Genomic DNA, 20,582 nt, shown 5'->3' with positions numbered 1-20,582 from the left:
TCTCTTACATATCATTCACCCTCAAGGATCACCTACACTGCAGTCCATGCAAAGTGAAAGTTTGACTTTCAGCTATTTGGGCCAAAGAAGGGGTGGATCTGTGCAAGAAACCTTTCTTCACCAATCCTAATTCTGCAGGATTCCGGTTGCTGAACTCTGACAGGCTGGAAGGGGGGACAATAAAGCACTAGAGGTAGGACTGGGCATTGGATGCTCTTGGGCACCCACCGCTCACGAGACCAAGCGTTGTGGACTGAACGGGCAACCCAGCGTCACGGTTCCAATGACCACGGGGAAAAAAATGGTGCCGCTAGTGACAACAGAGTGAGTTACAGGAAGGCAAGGGAGAGACTAAACTAAGAAAAGGGCTGCGAGCCATGCCGGAGAACAGCTCTGTAACAGGAGCGAAGGCTTCCCCACGGCACGGATCAGAAAACCAGGGGAGAGCCCAGCTCCCCAGGCCGTCTCCGGGTCGCCCCGGAGCGGGGCTCAGCTCCCCCTCCAGCCCGGGCTCTCCCCTCCGGCCACTCGCCCAAAACCCGAGGGGAGAGGCGCCCCGGAGCTCGGACGGCCGGCTCCGCGCCCCCGCCGCCCGCGCTCCCCGGCCCCCCGCGGCTGCACCGGGGCAGCGGCGGGCAGCAGCCCGCGCCCCCGCCCCGCACACGCCCGGTGCCCCATCCGCGGGGCATCCCCGCCCGCCCCGCCCGGCCGCACAGGCCCAGGCCCCCGCACGGCCCCTTCCCGCGGGCCGGGGCTCCCCTCAGGCCGAGGCTCCCGCCCCCCTGGGCGGGCACCGCGCCTGGGCTTGGCCGCCGCCCCCCCTCGGCCCCGGGGCTCCGCGCCGCTCGGCCCCGCCGCCGCCCCCCCGGCCCATCGCCTCAGCCCCGCGCGGCGCGGCCCCGCCGGTCCCCCCGCCGCCGCCACCCGCCCGGCTCCGTCTCGGAGCCATCCTTCCCCCTCCTTCCCCGTCCCCCCGCCGCCCTTCCTCAGGCCGCGGCCCCCCCCGGGCCTCGACCGCGGGTTCCGCGCCGCGGTCCCGCCGCGCACCGCGCGGCCCGAGCCCCCCCGGGCGGAGCGGCGCCGGTCCCGCTCCCCGACACCTACCTCCTCACAACCAACTCTCTGGCGCCGGTCCGCCGCCGCTCGGACTACAACTCCCAAGAGCCCCCGCGATCCGCTTCCGGGGCGCCGCCCGCTCCCGGCGCGGTTTCTTCCGCCCCCTCCCACGGATGTGAAACCTCCCGCTCGCTTGTCCCCCCGCCCCCCCACTCCACCGGCGAGAGGCACGAGTGTGCGAGGCCACGCGTGGGCGCGGGGCGGGGCCTCTCCCCATGGCAACGGCTGGCGCCAACGGGCGGCGCGGCCTGCGGGGGCCCGCGGTGCGGCCCGGGCCCGGCCCCGGCCCCGCGGTGAGGCCTGGCCCCGACCCCGGCCCCGGCCTCGGCCCCGGCCCCGCGGTAGGTCCCGGCCGCTGCCGCCGCCTCTGCGCCCCCCGCCGACCTCAGGGCCGCGGCCGTTTGTGGCGCCTCCGCCTCCTCCGCCTCAGCGCGGGGCCGGCGGCGCGCGGCGCTGAGGAGACCGGCTGGGGCCTGGCTCCCCGCCGCTGGGCCGGGCCGGGGCGGGGAGAGGCCGGCTCCCGCTCGGCTTCCCGGAGCTCGAGGCTTGCGGGGAGACACGGGTCGCCGTGTGAGTTTCGCCCTCCCTAGCGAGAGAGCGGCTGCCGTGCCCGGGCGGGCGCTGCCGCTTGGGCCCGGGGCCCAACGCTTGGCCCCGCCGGGTCCGAAGGGCAGGGCGGGCTGCCCCGGGCCGGGGCTGGGTTCCGGGGCTGGGTTCCCCGGCTGGCTGCAGGGCCTGGGGGTGCGATGCCATTCCTGCGGGGCTGCGGAGCCGGGAGGAGAGCTGCCTGAGCAGGGGCCGCCGGCACTGATGAACCTGTTCTGGACTGAAGCTCAGGCTCAGTCTTCGGGTGAGGCCTGTGCTGGTAGCGGGAAAACGTGGAGCTCTCCAGCCTCAGGAACGCTGCGCCCCGGGTAATGTTGCCTGACTCAGGGGAAGCCATGCGCATCATTAATATATCAACATATTAAGCAGCCACCAGCCTTAACAACCGTGTTAATATTTAACCGACTTGCTGTATGTATCTATAGGTAGAAACTTGCTCCTGATCTTAAATATTCACTTACTGGTTAGAGTTGGATCTGCTGAATATACACAATGCAGGTGCCCGCTTCGGGCTGAAACTGGACTGGGCTAGTTCCTCCTTCGTTGCAGCACAAGGCTCATCGCTGCTTCTCACTGGAGTAATCCTAATGCGAGCAAAAAGAAGCAGCGTTTGTCCCCTGCGTTATTAAGGCCCTGGTTTGCAGTAATCGCCTAATTAAATGCTTGTGTGTAGTTCCAGGCACTGCCCGAAGATACTGAGTGGCAACCTGTAAACCACATGGAGGTCTTGTGGCGTTTCCTCGCTTTTCACTGCCGTCAGAAGCCAGTACAGCAGGAGAGTGCAAGGACTTTTACGCTCGGGTTCTCAACAGCCACAAGCCAAAATGTGTCTGCTTTCTACAAAACGCTGGAGTTGCGTGGGTGCAACGGTGAGCTTCATTAATGGTTAGCAGAAAACATGCAATGAGGGTCGCTTAATTTATGAGGGAAAAATAGTTGTAGCCTGGGTGTGACGATTTGCCATCGCATTGCTGATTCTCTGGCAACGTGAACTCGTACAGCAATGCAAACATGGGAAAGGGTAGACTTAAAATTATGGAAAATTTGAAAGTCTTAAGTTCTGTGTGGTAATTTAACACTAAACTCAATGTGGTTTTGATAGAGGTTTTAGCAATTACTACCTAACAGCTTATTTGCATGCAGAGTTCTTCACTTGTTTTTCTGGCCTTTTCTATTCACTGTGATTTTTCGTATCATCCACATATTTATAAAATAAACCTTTCAGAGTATCAATCCCAAGAAAAGCTTTGTTCTGGTGAGATTGAAATCACATTTGAAAACATTCTTACTACTTAAAAACTTTCTTCACCGAGAAGTGTTGAGATGCCCAGGATGATTTAAGCTTACTGAATTTCTCTGTTTCTTACTGTGGTGTGCAGGCCACGGCTATCTTCATGTCAGTTGTACAAAGGACACGAGCCAAAACATGATGGAAAGGAACTCATCTCGGGGTAAGAGTGTGCCAAACTGGAACTTCCCTAAGATTTATCTGCTTGCTCGCAGAACCCAAAGTCTAGGTAAGACAGACTGAAGAACGCATGTGGGATGGGAGGAAGTGGCAAAGAATATAGAAAATCTGCATCTGAAGCAGATGCTTAGGGGTCTCCAGCTACCGCACCTTTATTCAGAAGATGGAGCGTGAAGTCCAGTTATTTCTGTAGACTCTGAAGGCCGAAAGGTTAATGGGTAGTCTTCATCCCCCTGTAGTGGTTACAGATAAGAACAAGGACAATGAAAGAAAGTGTTAAGATAAGGGGAGTAACTTATGCCATTATTACTGGCTTAGCTTAAAAAGCCTGCATAATCATTCAAAAGTCAGCTGTTAAGTAACAAGTAAAGCAGTTTGTTTCTGGGGGCTTAGAATGGAAAATTGCTGTAATACAATGACTTTGTAGAGAACATGTCAAGCCATCTAAAGCATGATCATTTAATTATAGTTCTCTATTTGCTTCCTACAATATTTTTACTAGTATTACTTTGTAGTCTCTTTTCCAAGTAACCTAAGAGATGCTGCAAAGGCTGTTTTTAGTAAGATCTAAATACAGTTTATCACTCCTTGTACCTGTAAAATGAAGATAAAAACTACAGACAGTATTTTGAGTTTTCTTTTTTTGTTCCCAAGCTTTGTTTATCTAATAATCTATTTCTGTTCTGAAAAAAAAAATCTTAAAAATACCATGTCCAGCAGAACTAACAGAAAACAGTCTCCTGTCGATTGCCCTCTAGTTAACCAAATTGCTGTACAACCATTGCAGCTCCTCTCTGTATTCCTGCCCTATCTGCCTTAGATCTTCACCTAGACACCTAAAAATCCATGTATTTTCCCAGCCGTGTCCCCTAAACTGCCCCTCCTCCATTAACCCCTCTTCTGTCCATGTCCCTTCACTGTCGGCTGTACAACAGACAGCAAGCAGCGCAAAAGCCATGAAAATCACTCTGTGGCCGTTGTGTCCAGACTGCTTGAGCCCACACCACCGCATGTGGGAAGGGGGCTGATTTTACTCGTCATTTCCACTGGAGAACTTGGTATCTCTGCTTTTTTTAAATGCCTCTGTTGAGTTTATTTGAAACTAGTTAGCAGGTTTAAAAGTTACCAGAGAAGGGGCCGGGTGGTCAGCACCATCTGAGGGACAGCGTTGCTTTAGTCAAAAAAAGACATCCCCATTGCCCATCCTTAAATGAGAATAGAGACGTATCAGGTTGATATGTCTCTTTCCCAAGTGAAATTCCTAAGAAATCATGAAAATTATTGTATTTAAAAAAAAAAACCCACAAAAAAAAAGATTCTGGTTTTTGAGACTGTTCAGTTTTCAGTGCGTGCAAGCAATGAAGCCTGGTTGTAATTTTGGTAGAACATCCTTCTTAATTTCATTTTAATTTACTGTCTTTTATTACAATCCAGACACTGTAGCTCTCATTCAATGAATGAAATGAGTAGCTGATACTCTTTTTAGACCTTTTAAGATCTAACACCTCTACAATCCGGTTATGTTAGACTATCTTGCAGGCTTGCTCATACCGTTCTGCATGTGGTCATACTTGGCTATTTTTTTTTTCTTGTTGCAGTTCTAAAGACAAAGGGCCTAATAGAACGTTAACGTAATTTTATAGAAGCTTATTGTCAGCAGAACTCAGACTGATTGCTGCTCTTTCTGTCACAGTACCTGGAGGATATTGAAAAATATGGTAGCATAGAGGAAAGTGTTTCCATTTTAGTGCAAGCTTTCTTACGCTTTTTCTAATTAAAAGGTTAATACCATTTTTGGAAAAGCTGTGAGGATTAACTTGAAAAGTTACTGTAGTTGCTTAGAAGGTCAGTTGTCATTAATGCAATTGTTGAGCTCATCGCTGTTAGGAATCTTTCTTTTTTTCCTCCATGGGATGCTACCAACAGCTGCTGCAGTGATGGGGAATCTTAAAGGCAAACTGCTGTAGCTTAGTAAAACTCAAATACAAAATCATTGAATTTAGCTTAGGGATGACTTACAGAAACTGAATTGTGAGAAAGTGAGCATAACTACCCAAAGAAAAGGCAGAGAAGCAAGTAAACCAATCTAGCTAAATAGCATGCCTCAAGAGCTCTTTTGACTTAGACTGAATTATTTCATGATCGGAAAGGCTAGATTCTGCTGAAGCCAATGAACATAGGCTAACAAGCAATGTATAAGAAAAATTCAACTTCGGAGATGGAATTTGATGAACAAATCACTAAAGTTGTTAAAAGCAACAAAAAAAGTATTTTAAAGGCACTAGAAGCAGGCAGCCAGTTTAAAAAAAAAATCACAAACCCAAAAAAGGGAGATCTGTCTGGCCTTGTACACTAGTTGTAATCAACAGAACAACTAAGAAAGGTCATTTCCTGATCCCCTCTGTTGTGAAGGAGGGTGTTAAAATTCCCTGCTGTACCTTCTAAAGCTGCTGGTAATCTGGATAATGTATTAAACATCACAAAAGTAGATACTGGAGCAAACTGATAAATTGCTTTTTAAATTAAGTCCAAGAATTGTGAAAGAAAATTGTGCAGTCAAGCTGCTAAAAAAATATGAAAAGTGCCTCTAATGGAAGTTGTTAGACTGGATTGTCAGCAGATAATACATCTTAATTTTTTTTAGATGAAACTCCATGCTTTCATTTCTAATACCTCTTTATGGCTCTGATGATGAGACATGACAGGATGTGGGTAATTCTGGGATAGTTAAAAAGTTACACAGGCTAAGTTCTGCGCTGGTCAAGAAAAAAAATGTATGGATTTCCCCCCAGCCCCCAATATGAAATAGTTATAAAACACCCAGTGATATCTCATTGTATGAAGTAACTTTAATCTGTTTCCAATTAAACATTAGTATTAAAAATAGAAAAATCTTAATTCCTTGGAAGTGGACTGGCTCATTAAGGATCTTGGAAAAAAACACCTCCTCTTTACCTTCTTAAATGCTTTTTCGTCTTCTTTTTCCATTTTTTGCCTTGTCTCCGGCACCTTTTTGTGGTCTTAATATTTGTTATAAAGGATACAATTTTTTTCTGAATTACATTGGCCTGAAAGTATGACCAGCAATGACACTTATCTTTTCAGCTGCAGCTGTACGGTAAAGTAAACCTTTGGGAAAAGGTTTTGCATGGGCAAATGATACAATTGTGAACATTAAATTTGTTAAATGTTGCTTTTGGCTTTTTGCTTTGGCAAAAATATTTGATCAGATATTAAATAACATTTTCAGAAACCATGTTCTCAATCTGCTACATCGATAAACCAAGCTGCCACAAACCCCTAACAAAACACTGTAGGGTACAATAGCTAATTCTGTGACCTTTCTCAGTAAAATATCAAATAAAAGTATTACTGTCCCTTCTTTAAATAACATAAACCATCCCACCTTCTGATGAGCATGTGTGGAAGCATTGCTTCTTCAGTCTTAATGTTTCTTCTGGTGGTCTGCGTGCTTTGGGAGCTCTCTGCAACTTCTTTGTTTTCAGGTGTTACTCTATAGAACAGATTCCTCTCCCAGTACTGTCACGCTAACCCTGCGTAATTGGTATTCTGCCTCGCAGTGTTACTCTACAGGAAACTATGAAAGGATAATTCAGGAAGGTGTTGGCTAGAGACAGTAGACCGCGGTGTATTCCTGAGACGTGGCTGCTCTCTTAATTTCCCATGCAGCCCCTGCCAACGGAGGCTTTCCCTGACTCGATGGAGTATTTCCGAGATCCACGGATGTAAGGGATTATAGTCTTAGTTTTTTTTTGCTTAAGCGTGCCAGTTGAGTTTTCCAGTTTTGCCCGCTACCCTGAATTACCAATACTGAGAACTCTGCTCCGGGGAGGTGGTGGTTTGCGAGCTACCTCCTGTGGAGACCGGGTTCCTCCCCACCGCGGCCCTCGGAGCTGTGGGTGAGCTGCGAGCGTGGAGCGCCTCTTTCCCTCATGCCCAGACAAGATGGAAAGCCCTCAGGGAGTTGGCTGAACGTTGACTTTTCATTACTTGGGCTGGATTAATCACAGGCTGAGATGCTTTTATAATTGGATTAGCGTATAAAATGGATCGAGGGTGGAGGATGGGCTCCGTGGTGGAAACGGGCCTTGTACTGGACGTGTTCTTTGTTTCGCTCTACCCGGGGCCGCGCCCTGCCGCCGTGCAGCCGGGCCGGGGGCCGCGGTGGGCCGCGAGGATTGCCGCTGGCGGCAGAGCGCCGGGCCAGGCCCGACCCGTTCAGCGTTCGAGGCTCCCGCGCCGCGACGGGACAAGATGGCCGCTAGCCCCGCCAACGACCGGCTCGCGAAAACCACCACTACCCCCTCCGCGGCCTTATATAGACTCGGGGGGCGGGCTGACAGTTATGATTGGCTCGCCAGCCTGCCCGCCTCACCGCTCCTCCTCCCCAGCACGTGCGGGCACTATTTACCCGTTCTGGTTGGTTCTGAAGAAGCGCGTGCTCCAGCAACCAATGGGCGATCGGCGCCGCGGCCGGCGGCGGGGGAAGAGGGGATGCCGGGGCCGGTGCGCGCCTGCGCATTGCGGTGGCGCTGAGGCGCGGGCTCTGTCCGGCCGGCCCGGGGAGACGCCCGCGCCCCCCCTTGAAGCGCGGCGCCGCCTCCCGCCCTCGGGCCCGCATGGCGGCGGCGGCGGCGGCGGCAGCCACGGCCCCTGGGCTGTGCGCGCTGCCCACCGGGCGGGCGGCCGCCGCGCGGGGCCGCCAGGCCGCGCTGTGGAGCCGGGCGCGGCGCCTCCGCCGCCGGCTGCGGGCACTTCAGGCCCGGCAGGTGGAGCGGCACGTCCGGCACCAGCTGGCCGGGTTGGCGCGGCACCTGGGGCGGGCGGGCCCCAGCGGCCTGCCGCCCGCCCTGGGGCCCGACCTGCGGCTGCTGGCGGCCAGCGCTACCGCCCGCCTCCGCGCCACGCAGGGCGCCTGCGACTCCGACGCCACCGGCAGCAGCAGCGGCTCCGGCGAGGAGAGCGAGGCGGACAGCGGCGGCGCGGGGCAGCGGCGCCCCGCCGCGGCCTCCCCAGAGTGAGTACGGGGGTGCCGGGGCCCTTCCCCTGGGAGGCGCCTCTCGGATATTTCCTTGTCTGTGGAGTTGCTTGAGGAGTCTGGCCGCTCAAACGCGCGTTTTCGGGTTATTTAAGACTAAAGCATCGTTTTAATAGTGCTTCTTCTGAATATTGGCGCTTTTTTTGTGATAAAAACCCTTTTCTGCGGTCCCCGTTTATCATCTGGCAGCTTCCCCCGAGCTTCGTTCCTTAAACCCGGAAACGACCCCCGTGTCGCCGGGAAGGGACGGCTCCGGAGCCCCCCCACCCCCTGGGCCTTGGCGGGGGAAGGAGCGGGGTGTCATGTCAGCTATGAATTTCAGTGCCTGGGGACAAACGGGGCCATGGTCTCGGGTCTCCGGTTTCCTCCGGTGGAGGGGATGGCGATCGGAGCCCCGTGGGCGGAGCGCGGGGGCGATGGGGGGGGTCGGAGGCGGCTGGAGGGCCGGGGAGAAGCGGTAGTGTTGGTCTGCAAGGATGGGGGATTTCGTCTTCTATTCACTTCCTCATCTTCCGTGTGAGCTTTTATGGTTTTTTTTGTCTTGAAAACTTGTACACCAAGTATTCTTTACTGCATGTGCTTTTATGGTGCTTTCTCTTCTGTATTGGTTTTGTGTATATTAGGTCAGAAATATTTATGAGATGTTCATAGTTTATCTGTGAATCGAGTTGCTTGAACAACTTTTGCTGTGCATGCTGCATAGTGTAACGGCTTGGTTAACCGGCTTGATTTAAGGATATGAGCAAGGTCAGATCTGTAGGAAGAAGCGACCTTTTGTTAGACCGCCTGATGTAACTGGGGGTGGGGAAAGGATAAAGTTTGCACCCAGTTTGATAAGTTAAGGCAGAATAGGGCTGTTTTGTAATAGAAAGGAGCTAACCAAATTGGTGTTGATGGCGGGACAAATAATATGAGGAGAAAGCTTTTACCTTTACAAAGATAAAGGCTTTTCAAAAGCCCAGCGTCTGCACTGGCAATGGTCTTCTGTATTGTTCCAAACCAACTTGAAGTGCTTTTGCAATAGGAATGTTTTTGAAGTGCACTAGAAAGCAGCACACAACAGCACTGATGTGGCAGGGTTGCTGATCTCAGTGGTGAGCTGCGTGTCTGCGTTTCACAATAAACACACAGGACTTTCAAAATGATCAGTTTTGTTTTCTGTGTGTGAAGTGGTCGGTAGTCTGAAAACTAGCTATAATGAGAACAGAGGTCTTCACTGCTTTTTTTCAACTTTATATCCAAAAGTAGCACTTGTGTGGTCCATTGAAGAATGCAATTTGGTAAGAGAGAAGCCAGGTAACAGCTAGCTACTGGCAAAAGGGGTGGCCTGCTCTCTGCCCCGGCTCTGCGCCCCTGTTCGAGCGCAGCCATCGCTCTGGTTCATAGTGTGAAACTGTCAGCTCTGTAGAAAAATGAGTTTTGTTCTGTCACTTTGTCTCCTGAACCTGGTGTTTGTGGTTTTAGGTGTTTGCCAAGAGGAGCTCTTGGGGCAGAGGAGAGGGAAGCAGGGCCACCTCACTTGGCTACTCCTAGCTCTTGGGAATATTTAATCGCCTTTTAGGAAAGACCCGAACCAGCAGTGGTTCTGTATGGTAATTTTAAGTTGATTAGCACAGATTGTAAAGCCAGGTGATGTTTTATTCCTGCTGGATATAGCTGCTGGGCAGATCAGTGTATGTATCAGATCCTCTAAATAATGTTTGTACCTTGTGGGCTTTCATGTGTGAAGTCTTCTGTGGTTTGCTGTTTTCTGAAGAGGGGAGACAGCGATTAGCCTTAGACACCTATTAAGATTTGGTTGAGTTGTAGAGATCCTGGGTTAGTCTTTTTCTAATTGTTTTATTGAAGTATCTGTTCTCTCCACTCTGAGATGACCTGTTCAGCTATCGGAAACTGGTAGCTGGAATGACTGTCTTTGGGGAGGGAAGGAGAGTAAAGCTGTCTCTTAGACTTACATATTCTGCCATTTCCTACTGTAACTTATTCTTTATTTGTCTGTCCATGATGAATAAATGCTTTGTACTTTAATTGTCCTCGTTCCACTTCAGAACCTGGAGGTTGCTCAGATGGAAATCTAAGTAATTCTGTGTGCTCTCTCTTCCCGTTGCATTCCTGTCTCCCCTGGCCCTCGGAGCTTTCCTGAGCATCAGCAAACTGGAAGTGACCTGATTCTGCCTCCCTTGACATTCAGAGAGCAACAATGACAAATGTAATGAAGTGGCAACCCTTTGGAGAGTAATTCATACAAGGATAGAGGACCCCAAAAAACTGCAAGGGAGTTTGTGGGAAGGTTGTATCTGCCAGGAGGCCAAGAAGGTGGCAGAGTAGAGGGCATCAGCCAGAGAGTTAAGTTGTTGTATAGTTGTCTTCCTGCTTCCCTGTTTATTAAAAAAAAAAAAACAAACTCAGAATTGATTTCTTGGCAGTCAAAAATAGATCCAAAAATTCTTGTGCATAAATCCAAGATAGCAATTTCATAAAATAATGCCTTTCCCAGCATGGCACTGATCCTCTTTATCTTCCTCTGGCTTGTTTGTCCAGATCTTTCATTGCATGCTTAGAAATGCGTGGTATTTAGACACATTCTATATTTACTTAGTTTTCTTCCTATTGATTTTTCCGTGTAGTTTCCCTTGAATGTAACTCGGCTTGGATTTTTATGGGAACTGAAATGTTTCAGAGGAGTGTTGTACGCTTATATTTATTTGTAGCAAAAGCATGTTACGATGAAGTTTTGTTTTCAAGTATTTTTCCTGGTTTTTAGCTTAATTCTAGTCTTGCAAAACAGAAACAAAAAAAACATGCAGAAGAATATTCTAAAAGATACTGATGCTGTCGGATTGTTTCCCCAAGAAATATGGAGCTTTTGCTTCTGCACATTTTGTGTTGTGTTAGGATTGTTTTAAGTTACGTTACAATGTGTCTTTCCTGGAGAGAAAAAAACAACAAAACAAAACCACCTCACAAAAAAAGCCCCCCAAAACCTGCTTTGTTCGGTGAATGGGATGCTGGTGACTGGACAGGCAGCTGTTCAGTGTTTTCTCTGTATTTCAGTCAGTGGCCTTGCCGTATAAACTGCGTGCTGTTGAAACATGGCTGTGAAGAAACAACTGTTTCTTAACTAACCTACAGCAAAAGTTGTGACTGCTGTGAGTACTTCTGACTACAGTCCTGTATCTGTTCTTTGCTTTTACATGAACTCTTTAATCATAGGATAGTTGCTTAAGCTACATATATGTCATAAAACAGCATATCTAAAGGAATGTAATTATTTCCAGTTTATAATTTAGTGCAGAAACAATGAAATACTGATGTTTGGTGTGGGTAGCGGCTTGAAAAATTATAGAATAAGTAGCACGTGATTTTCCTGTTTTACTTTTGACTTTGGCTTCAACTTAAAATGTGCTCTCAGCTGCTTCGCATCTGTCAGTTGCAAAGGCTTTGAAGTTGACCTCACCGTCTTTGGTTTTTTGTCATTGGAGCACTGTAAATCCCAACTGGGACTTGCACAAAGCTTGCCTTTCTGTGTTCCTCTGCTTGTACACTCATGCAGGCATTCACAAATCTGCTGTCTTGGATACTTCAGTTAAGTTTGGCTGAGTGAAATCTTATTTTAGCTGTTGCATGTTTTATCTCGCAGAAACAAATTTACCTGGGTACAATTCTGAGTTTAGATTCCGAACCTGTGGAAGGTGACCACAGAAAACGGGCTGTATAGAGGAGTAGTTCAAACTTCTGCTTTTAATTGAAGGCAGGTGGCTGCTAGCAATGAGCAGCCACACGTATGGAAATGAGTGTTGGTTTGGTTTTGGACTAGTTGGTGCTTGTTGTGCTGTTGAATCAGAGGGAAGCTGGGATTGTGGAATGGGGAGTGGAGCCTGTAGAATGGGACAGACCCGACAGAAGCTTGAAAATCAATTGCAGATTCTTGCTTTATGTTTTATTCTGTCTCTACTTACAGATATTTGTGTAAGTACATTTCCTTTAATAAACATAAATGTTGCTTTTCTTTGCTTGCTGCATTATTAGCTAAATTCTGAAGAACAACTCAAATTTAAAGCAGAAAAAAGGTGATGGATAGTGGATAGATCATTCTTGCTTAAGTGCTGAATATGCTCCTGTACATTGATCTCTTCTTCTTGTGTCAGATTATCTGGCAAAATCAGTATGTTTTGAAATTGCACATTTGTTTTCAACTAATCTGTGTTAAATGCTTATTTTCTCATTTTGATGACTACTGTAAATACTGTAGTAACTCTCCCAATGTTGTGGAAAGCTAGATGTGGATTACTACACCTGCAAATTTCTTACCTTATGGTAAGCTAAACTAATGGCAAAAGCATGTGAAGCTTCTCTTCTGGCTAGAAAGAACCATTGTAATCTTCTGATCTTGCCCTCCCTACCACGAGGCAATATTCAAATAGATCTTCAGTCTGTGAATCAGTAAGGAGCAGATTCAAACCTGTCAAGAACTTGTTGTAGTCAGTGATTTAAAGTGAGGGTGGGAAAATTCAGGTGTTTCTGAAGTGAAAGCATTTATAAGAATTGAAAGAATTTGTTAGAATATCAGAATTAGCCTTAGAAAATCTTTTTCCGTGAAAGAAGAGCACATATGCTTATGCGTAATATAACCGGTCACAGGCTTAGTGCTTTAAAATCTGGGCATGCCTGATTTTATTTTGTTTTTTTCTGTGAAGCTCCCGGGGCAATATCATTCTGCTTCTGTGTTCCCATCGTGTCATGACTGAAGTTTGTATAGATGAGATTCATCTGGCATGCTCAGAAGGGTATCTTCTGCTTTTGTTCCCTGAGGCAAGTGATCCCATTTGATGTCATCAGATTGTGAGGGTTGTGCTACCCTCAGTCGTAAGGACATTCAGAAACCTTCTAGAGAAAAATGTCGCCAAAGAAGGAAAAAAAGTATGTTTCATCTTTGAATGGTGGTCTACCGGGTTGGTCACTCTTGAGCAAGGGTGTAGAAAGCTCCATATCCCCACAGCCTATGATCACAAAAAGTTTGACCCATAGTCTCACCTCACTTTTTTAATACTGGTTTACTAATCTGAATATGGCCTGTTCAGGTTCTTGTATAGATACACAAAACCTACCCTAAAAAAAACCCCAGCAACCTCACACTTGCAGTTGCAGGTGAACAACTAGTTCTTACGTAACCTGAGGCTTGTGCAGTTCCTTCCCTTTCATCCTGAAACCAGTATTTTTAGTTCATTAGATATGGTGAGCTTGAGTCATTGTCAGGAGGAGGAGAGAAAGCTTCCTGGAAAACTACAAGCAAGATAAACGTCTCCTGAAAACAAAAGTCTGATATCCAGGCTCAGGAAGTCAGTTGTGATTACTGCATCATTGTGAACAGCCTTGTTCATCAAAGTATCTACAGATGAGGTAGTAATTTCTTTCAGACATTGTTTTAGCTTGTTGTCTTTATTCAAAAGGTTACTTTCTGCAGATGTTTTCATACCTTGGTAGTGGCAGCAGATACATCATTTGAGAAAGACTGTGCTTGCTTACTTTCTCTTTTCAGTGTTAGTAAAAAATAGCTGGGGGAGAACTGAAAGTAAGAGTCCCTGCAGGTAAGAGGTTTCAGAAGGGAGAAGGGAAGGACTGTTCTTGCTTTGTGCATTGCCAGAGCATGGTGACTGGTACTTGGTCAGGTAAATGTCAGTACCGTGTGGTCTGTCCTGTGAAAGGCTTTAGAGTTATTTGTCTATAAACAAGATTTTTGTAAGTTTGCTTAAAATTGAAGTTGATTTTATGCATTTTCTGTGCGTATGTGTTGGTGATCTTGGTTTTTCTGCTGTAACCCTGGTAGATACCGTCAGGGAACACTGTCCATGGCCAGAAACAGTGCTGACTTTCTGTCAGAGCTTTGGTCTAGGTGAGGTGGGTGTGTGTAAGGTGTTGCTGGTTAGATCCACCAACAGTGTCTCTGACAAACGTTATACTGTTAGCAGCTGCAGTGTCCCGTGTTCTTTGTCATAAACTCCATTGAACTATATATGCATAAAATGGGTAAACTTGCTACCTTGACTTAAAAGTATGAGAGAACCGAGCCACTTTATTTATGCATTTTTTGGGGGTTTCTGTTTTCTTCTCATGTAATACCCTTAAAACATACAGCGTGTTAGTCCACTGAAAAATGCATTCTATTAAATAGCAGTTCTGAACCATGTCACTTATCTTATATGTCAGTTTAATCAAACTCAGTTTCTGAGTGACTTATTTCAATACCTGCGTGTTTGCTACTCTTTCTCTAGGGAAAGAAAGAAAAAAACGTTTGACAGTTATCCAAGCTTTAGTTGATTTGAAAATAAAGTATAGCAATTATTATCAAGGCTGTGGGAAGCTGTGATATGTCAAAGATACTAATGCGTTTGTTTGTGACAATTACATAATGGTAGTAGTAAATGTAATATAAATATAGCTAATTATCCACATGAATGCTCCCACAGGTTGTCTTGATTTATTTCAGAATGCTTGGTATGTCATCTAATTTGTTTTACTACTTTCCCCAAGAGCAATTTAGTACTAATAATTTGCTACTGTTGTAGACAGACTCCTTTTCATATTATAGGTATCTTCTTTTCTTTATTTTCTGTACAACTAGAATCTGAAAGGCACTGATAGTACAGAAACTTCGGTTTTAAAACTCTTAATTGCATCATACTATTTTGTTTGGGTATTCTGGGGACTTGCCTGGATTTGAGAGATTCAGTAAGGTGCATCCAAAGAATTAATTTGTGTACCGAATTTGTTGGAGTTAACTCTTCTAGAGCAATTGGGAGAGATTAACCCACATCTTCAAGATATGAACAGCAAATGCAAGTAAAGCTAGTATACCATGCTCTTTAGGAAGAAAAATTAAGACTGCAAGCCAAGCAGGCACCCTGGCATGAGTCGCGCATTTCCCTCCCGTGTTCTTCCTCTCTGTTAAAGTGTTGTCGCTGACATGTAAAAGGTGAGACCCTTTACCCAGCCCTGCTGAAGGGAGAGGCTGCAGTGCAGAGCTCGGACTGCCTAGACCTTTCTCCTGGGGCAGGGACAGGCGGCAGACCTGTCTGCACAAGGTGTGCCCAGGTGGAGGACCTCATGCAGAGGGTGGCTGAGCTGCAGGAGGAGGCGAGAAGGCTGCGTAACATCAGGGAGGCTGAGGAGTTGTTAAACAGCTGGTTCTAAGCGCAGTCTGCAGTGGACCCATGGCCAAACTGCCAAAAACTCCCCCACCAGCACACACAGAAGGGAGAGGGGCCAATAATGCAGAAGAATGGACGGTTGCAACGGCAAGGACCAGCAGGAGGAGGAGACTTCTCCCAAGGCCTGAGGTGCCCTTGCAGAACTGCTTCACCGCTCCGCAGACTGAAGAGGAAAGACTCGTCACACCAGGAGAGACGCTGGAGCTGAGTAAGGCAGCCTGATCTGTCCCCCATATAACAACCAGTGCAACTAAGAAAAGGTGACGGGTGGTAGTAGTAGGCGACTCTTCTGAGAGGTACGGAGGCACCCGTTTGCCGACCTGATGCACTCTCTAGAGAGGTGTGCTGCTTACTGGGGACTTGTATGAGGGATGTCATGGGGAGACTACCAAGCTTCATACAGTCCACTGACTATTATCCACTGCTGCTGTTTCACGTGGGCACCAGTGATACAGCTGGGAGCAGTCTGAGGAGTATCAAGAAGGATTACAGAGCCCTGGGAGCGGCGGTAAGGGACTCTGGAGCGCAGGTAGTTTTTTCATCAATCCTTCTGGTCAAAGGGAAGGGGTTTGAAAGGGCCAGTCGAATCTGGCAAGTCAACAAATGGTTACAGGACTGGTGCCACTTAGACCATGGGACTCGCTTTGAGAAGCTTGGTCTACTGGGCGCTGATGGGTCCATCTGTCAGAGAAGGAAGAGCATCTTTGGTCATAGGCTTGCCAAGCTGGTGAAGAGGGCTTTAAACTAAAATTGCCAGGGGAGGGGAACCTCAGTCCATCCCACTTCTACCAGTTTGGTGCTAAGAGCCTGGAGAAGGATCACAGGTCAGCAGGAGAACACCTGAAGAGCAGCACAAAGGAACCCCAGCCAGTAAGACAGCTTCATCGGGGGCCCAACTTAAATGCCTCTATGCAAATGCACATAGCATGGGGAATAAACAAGAGGAGTTAGAGATGTGCGCATGCCTGCAGGGCTATGATCTTATTGGCATCACGAAGATGTGGTGGGATGGCTCCTATGACTGGAGTGTTGGAATGGAAGGATACAGGCTCTTTAGGAAGGACAGGCAGGGGAGATGAGGAGGGGGTGTCGCCCTCTATGTCAATGACCAGCTGGAGTGCATGGAGCGCCGCGTGGGGATGGATGAAGAGCCAACCGAGAGTTTATGGGTCAGGATTAAAGGGAGGGCAGGGACAGGTGACATTACAGTGGGGGACTGCTACAGGCCACCTGACCAGGAAGACCAAGCGGATGAGGCCTTCTATAGACAGATAGGAGCAACTTCACATTCACAAGCCCTGGTCCTCATGGGGGACTTCAGCTACCCTGACATCTGTTGAAGGGACAACATGGCAGGGCATAAGCAACCTGGGAGGTTCCTGGAATGCGTCGATGATAACTTCCTTCTCCAAGTGGTAGAGGAGCCAATGAGGAGAGGTGCTATGCTGGACCTTGTTCTCACCAACAAGGAGGAGCTGGTGGGGAATGTGAAGCCCAAGGGCAGCCTTGGCTGCAGTGACCATGAAATGGTGGGGTTCAAGATCCTTAGGGCACCGAAGAGGGCACACAGCCAGCTCAGTACCCTGGACTTCAGGAGAGCAGACTTTGGCCTCTTCAGGGATCTGCTTGGTAGAGTGCCATGGGACAAAGCCCTGGAGGGAAAAGGGGCCCAAGAAAGCTGGTTAATATTCAAGGATCACCTCCTCCAAGCTCGGGAGCGATGCATCCCAACAAAGAGGAAATCGGGCAAAAACGCCAGGAGGCCTGCATGGATGAACAAGGAGCTCCTGGACAAACTCAAACACAAAAAGGAAGCCTACAGAGGGTGGAAGCAAGGACAGGTAGCCTGGGAGGAATACAGAGAAACTGTCCGTGCAGCCAAGGATCAGGTTAGGAAAGCTAAAGCCCTGATAGAATTAAATCTGGCCAGGTACATCAAGGGCAACAAGAAAAGCTTCTATAGGTACATCGGTGATAAAAGGAAGATTAGGGAAAATGTCATCCCTCTCTGGAACAAAACGGGAAACCTGGTTACCCGGGATATGGAGAAGGCCGAGGTATTCAACGACTTTTTTGCCTCAATCTTCACCGGCAAGTGCTCAAGCCACACTACCCAAGTCACAGAAGGCAAAGGCAGGGACTGGAAGAACGAAGAGCTGCCCACTGTAGGAGAAGATCAGGTTCGAGACCATCTAAGGAACCTGAAGGTGCACAAGTTCATGGGACCTGATGAGATGCATCCACACGTCCGGAGGGAACTGGCGGATGAAGTTGCTAAGCCACTATCCATCATATTTGAGAAGTCGTGGCAGTCCGGTGAAGTTCCCACTGACTGGAAAAGGGGAAGCATAACGCCTGTTTTTAAAAAGGGGAAAAAGGAAGACCCAGGGAACTACAGGCCAGTCAGTCTCACCTCTGTGCCCAGCAAGATCATGGAGCAGATCCTCCTGGAAAATATGCTAAGGCACATGGAAAACAAGGACATGATTGGTGACAGCCAACATGGCTTTACTAAGGGCAAATTGTGCCTGACAGATTTGGCGGCCTTCTGTTTTCGACCAATGCTGTAACTCCATCGTAGAAGAGCAACTGACATCATCTACCTGGATTTGTGCAAAGCATTTGACACTGTCCCGTGCAACATCCTTGTCTCTAACTTGGAGAGACATGAATTTAGCAGGTGGACCACTTGGTGGATGAGCAATTGGCTGGATGGTCACACTTAAAGAGTTGCGGTCAACGGCTTGATGTCCAAGCAGAGTCCAGTAACAAGTGGTGTTCCTCAGGGGTTGGTATTGGGACCGGTGCTGTTTAACATCTTTGTCAGCGACACAGACAGTGGGATTGAGAGCACCCTCAGCAAGTTTGCTCATGACACCAAACTGTGTGGTGCGGTCGACACGCTGGAGGGAAGGGATGCCATCCAGAAGGACCCTGACAGGCTTGAGAGGTGGGCCCGTGTGAATCTCATGAAGTTCAACAAAGCCAAGTGCAAGGTCCTGCACATGGGTTGGGGCAATCCCAAGCACAAATATAGGCTGGGTCGAGAATGGATTGAGAGCAGCCCTGAGGAGAAGGACTGGGAGGTGTTGGTTGATGAGAAGCTCAAATTGACCCAGCAATGTGCGCTTGCAGCCCAAAAGCCAACCGTACCCTGGGCTGCATCAAAGAAGCGTGACCAGGAGGTTGAGGGAGGTGATCCTCTCCCCCTCTCTGGTGAGACCCCACCTAGAGTACTGCGTCCAGCTCCGGGGCCCCCAACATAAGAAGGACATAGACCTGTTGGAACGAGTCCAGAGGAGGGCCACGAAGATGATCAGAGGGCTGGAGCACCTCTCCTATGAAGACAGGCTGAGAGTGTTGGGGTTGTTCAGCCTGGAGAAGAGAAGGCTCCAGGGAGACCTTATTGCAGCCTTCCAGTACATGAAGGGGGCCTACAGGAAAGCTGGAGAGGGACTTTTTACAAGGGCCTGCAGTGATAGGTGGGCTTTAAACTGAAAGAGAGTAGACTTAGATTAGATATTAGGAAGAAATTCTTTACTGTGAGGGTGATGAGGCACTGGATCAGGTTGCCCAGAGAAGCTTGGATGCCCCATCCCTGGAAGTGTTCAAGGTCAGGTTGGATGGGGCTTTGAGCAACCTGGTCTAGCGGAAGGTGTCCCTGCCTATGGTAGGGGGGTTGGATTAGATGATCTTTAAGGCCCCTTCCAACCCAAACCATTCTATGATTCTATGAAATAATCAAGACTTACATGGACATAGACTATTCCAGTTGATTATTACAGGTTTTTATATTGCACTATATACTGGTACATTTATGAATTCTTAGGCTAAGTAGCAATTCTGAGGAAGCCTTCAGTTTGCCGTTCATCTTTCTATGGCTCTGTGTTACCAACTGGTGCAGTGGTTTTCTCTCAGGCTGAGTAACTTCCAGCACACTAACACCTTCCATTGCCCCTCCCTGTTATCATCTATAATTTTGTTTAATCAGAGTGGAGTTGGAAGGAGTTCTGGTGGTGCTCCAATTCCAAATGGAATTGTAGCCTGAAACTCTTTTCTATTATTTAATTTCTTTTTGGACATCTTTAGCTCAGAATTACTTTTAAACTTTTTTTTTTTAACTGGCTGCTTTTGAACAGTGCTTGTTTTTATCTAGTACAGTAGGCCTGTTCACCTTAATTTCTGAATGTTGCGTTGCTGCATTTGAAGACCAAGAGAGAAAAGATTAGACGCTCCAGTGTTTTCAGGCATTTGAAATAACATGCTCTCGCTGTAGTATGTTTGGAGGAGGAAAAAAAAAAAACCTGATCTTTTGGAAAAGGAAGATGGTAGTATTGAAAAAATTAATTAAATAAAAGGAAATGTCTGCAATAAAACGGATTTCAGGCTGGAAGGTAAACTGTACTTTGAAGGTACAGCATTTGGGTTGATAAGGTCTTTGCATCAGTAAAAGCTGGTCTGTTTTCAGGAATGCGTATCAGTTAAACTTCCTGTGGAAAAAACCTCATTACGAAGTGTTTGGTCAGTCAAATTGCAGCTTGGTTTCCCTTTGGCATGAACTCGTCAGTCAGAATACTCATTCACTGGTGTGCTAACTGGACTCTTTGAAGTTGCTTTGAAGCTGCATCATTAGCTTGGGGCCCCTTCGGAGTTTTATCTCTCTGCTCACATATTGATTCCCAATTGTTTCTAGAAGCTTTAATTTAAAGTAAATTCGAAGTTTTTCTCTATCTGAGAGATCTGATTTTTTCATCTAGTCAGTGCTCTGTTCTTACTTTTGATATATTGCTCTAAATAATTCTTTGATGTGTTTCTTTATTAAAAGTAGAGTTCTTAAACTGTAGCCACATCTGATCCTATGCAGATACAGCAGACTCCCCACACCGATGAAAAGGAGCCTCTTAACATTTCCCTAAAGTGGTTTTAGCCCTAACTGGTCTTTGTTCTTCAGCCGTCGTACTGCTGATGTAAAGTAGGTCACGCACTTTCTGAAGGGAGCAAAAAAACCCCACCATGGGGTTGGCAATAGAGGTTTGAGTTGAATTACACCAGATTGTGAAGTGAGTGGTCTTGAGTCAAGAACAGAAGATTAAACTTTTTTTTTTATCCTTATTCTTTCGCAGGC

The 20,582-nt window shown here is 47.8% G+C and overlaps 2 protein-coding genes and 1 long non-coding RNA gene across 5 annotated transcripts in view; 2 read left to right on the top strand and 1 right to left on the bottom strand.

Annotated features, from left to right (window-relative positions):
• The window catches only part of DHX30 (DExH-box helicase 30), a 37,000-nt gene extending 33,578 nt beyond the window's left edge, over nt 1-3,422 (bottom strand). Inside the window, exons 1-2 of one of the 2 annotated variants that reach the window (XM_075144443.1) lie at nt 3,341-3,422; nt 2,184-2,306 (exon numbers count right to left, since the gene is read on the bottom strand). The gene's annotated coding sequence lies outside the window, so the exon portion shown is untranslated. Of the gene's footprint in view, nt 1-1,104; nt 1,188-2,183; nt 2,307-3,340 lie in introns of those variants that run through there. The other variant, XM_075144441.1, reaches the window with a different exon arrangement.
• LOC142079715 (uncharacterized) lies at nt 1,428-3,343 on the top strand. Of its 2 annotated transcripts, none has more exons than XR_012672765.1 (3): nt 1,428-2,030; nt 2,396-2,591; nt 3,102-3,343. It is a non-coding gene; the product is annotated as an uncharacterized LOC142079715 (long non-coding RNA). The 2 variants fall into 2 exon arrangements; XR_012672764.1 differs by having other exon boundaries at nt 2,396-2,607.
• Nucleotides 3,423-7,830: 4,408 nt separating the features above from the next.
• The window catches only part of LOC142078422 (KAT8 regulatory NSL complex subunit 1-like), a 38,473-nt gene continuing 25,721 nt past the window's right edge, over nt 7,831-20,582 (top strand). Inside the window, exon 1 of the mRNA XM_075140885.1 lies at nt 7,831-8,228. Within this exon, the coding sequence (XP_074996986.1) occupies nt 7,831-8,228 (398 nt within the window). The remainder of the gene's footprint in view (nt 8,229-20,582) is intronic.

Source organism: Calonectris borealis, chromosome 2, assembly GCF_964195595.1.
Source record: "Calonectris borealis chromosome 2, bCalBor7.hap1.2, whole genome shotgun sequence".
NCBI classification, from domain to species: domain Eukaryota; kingdom Metazoa; phylum Chordata; class Aves; order Procellariiformes; family Procellariidae; genus Calonectris; species Calonectris borealis.
The sequence above is the reverse complement of the archived record's forward strand: the minus strand, read 5'-3'. Positions and strand labels throughout refer to the sequence as shown.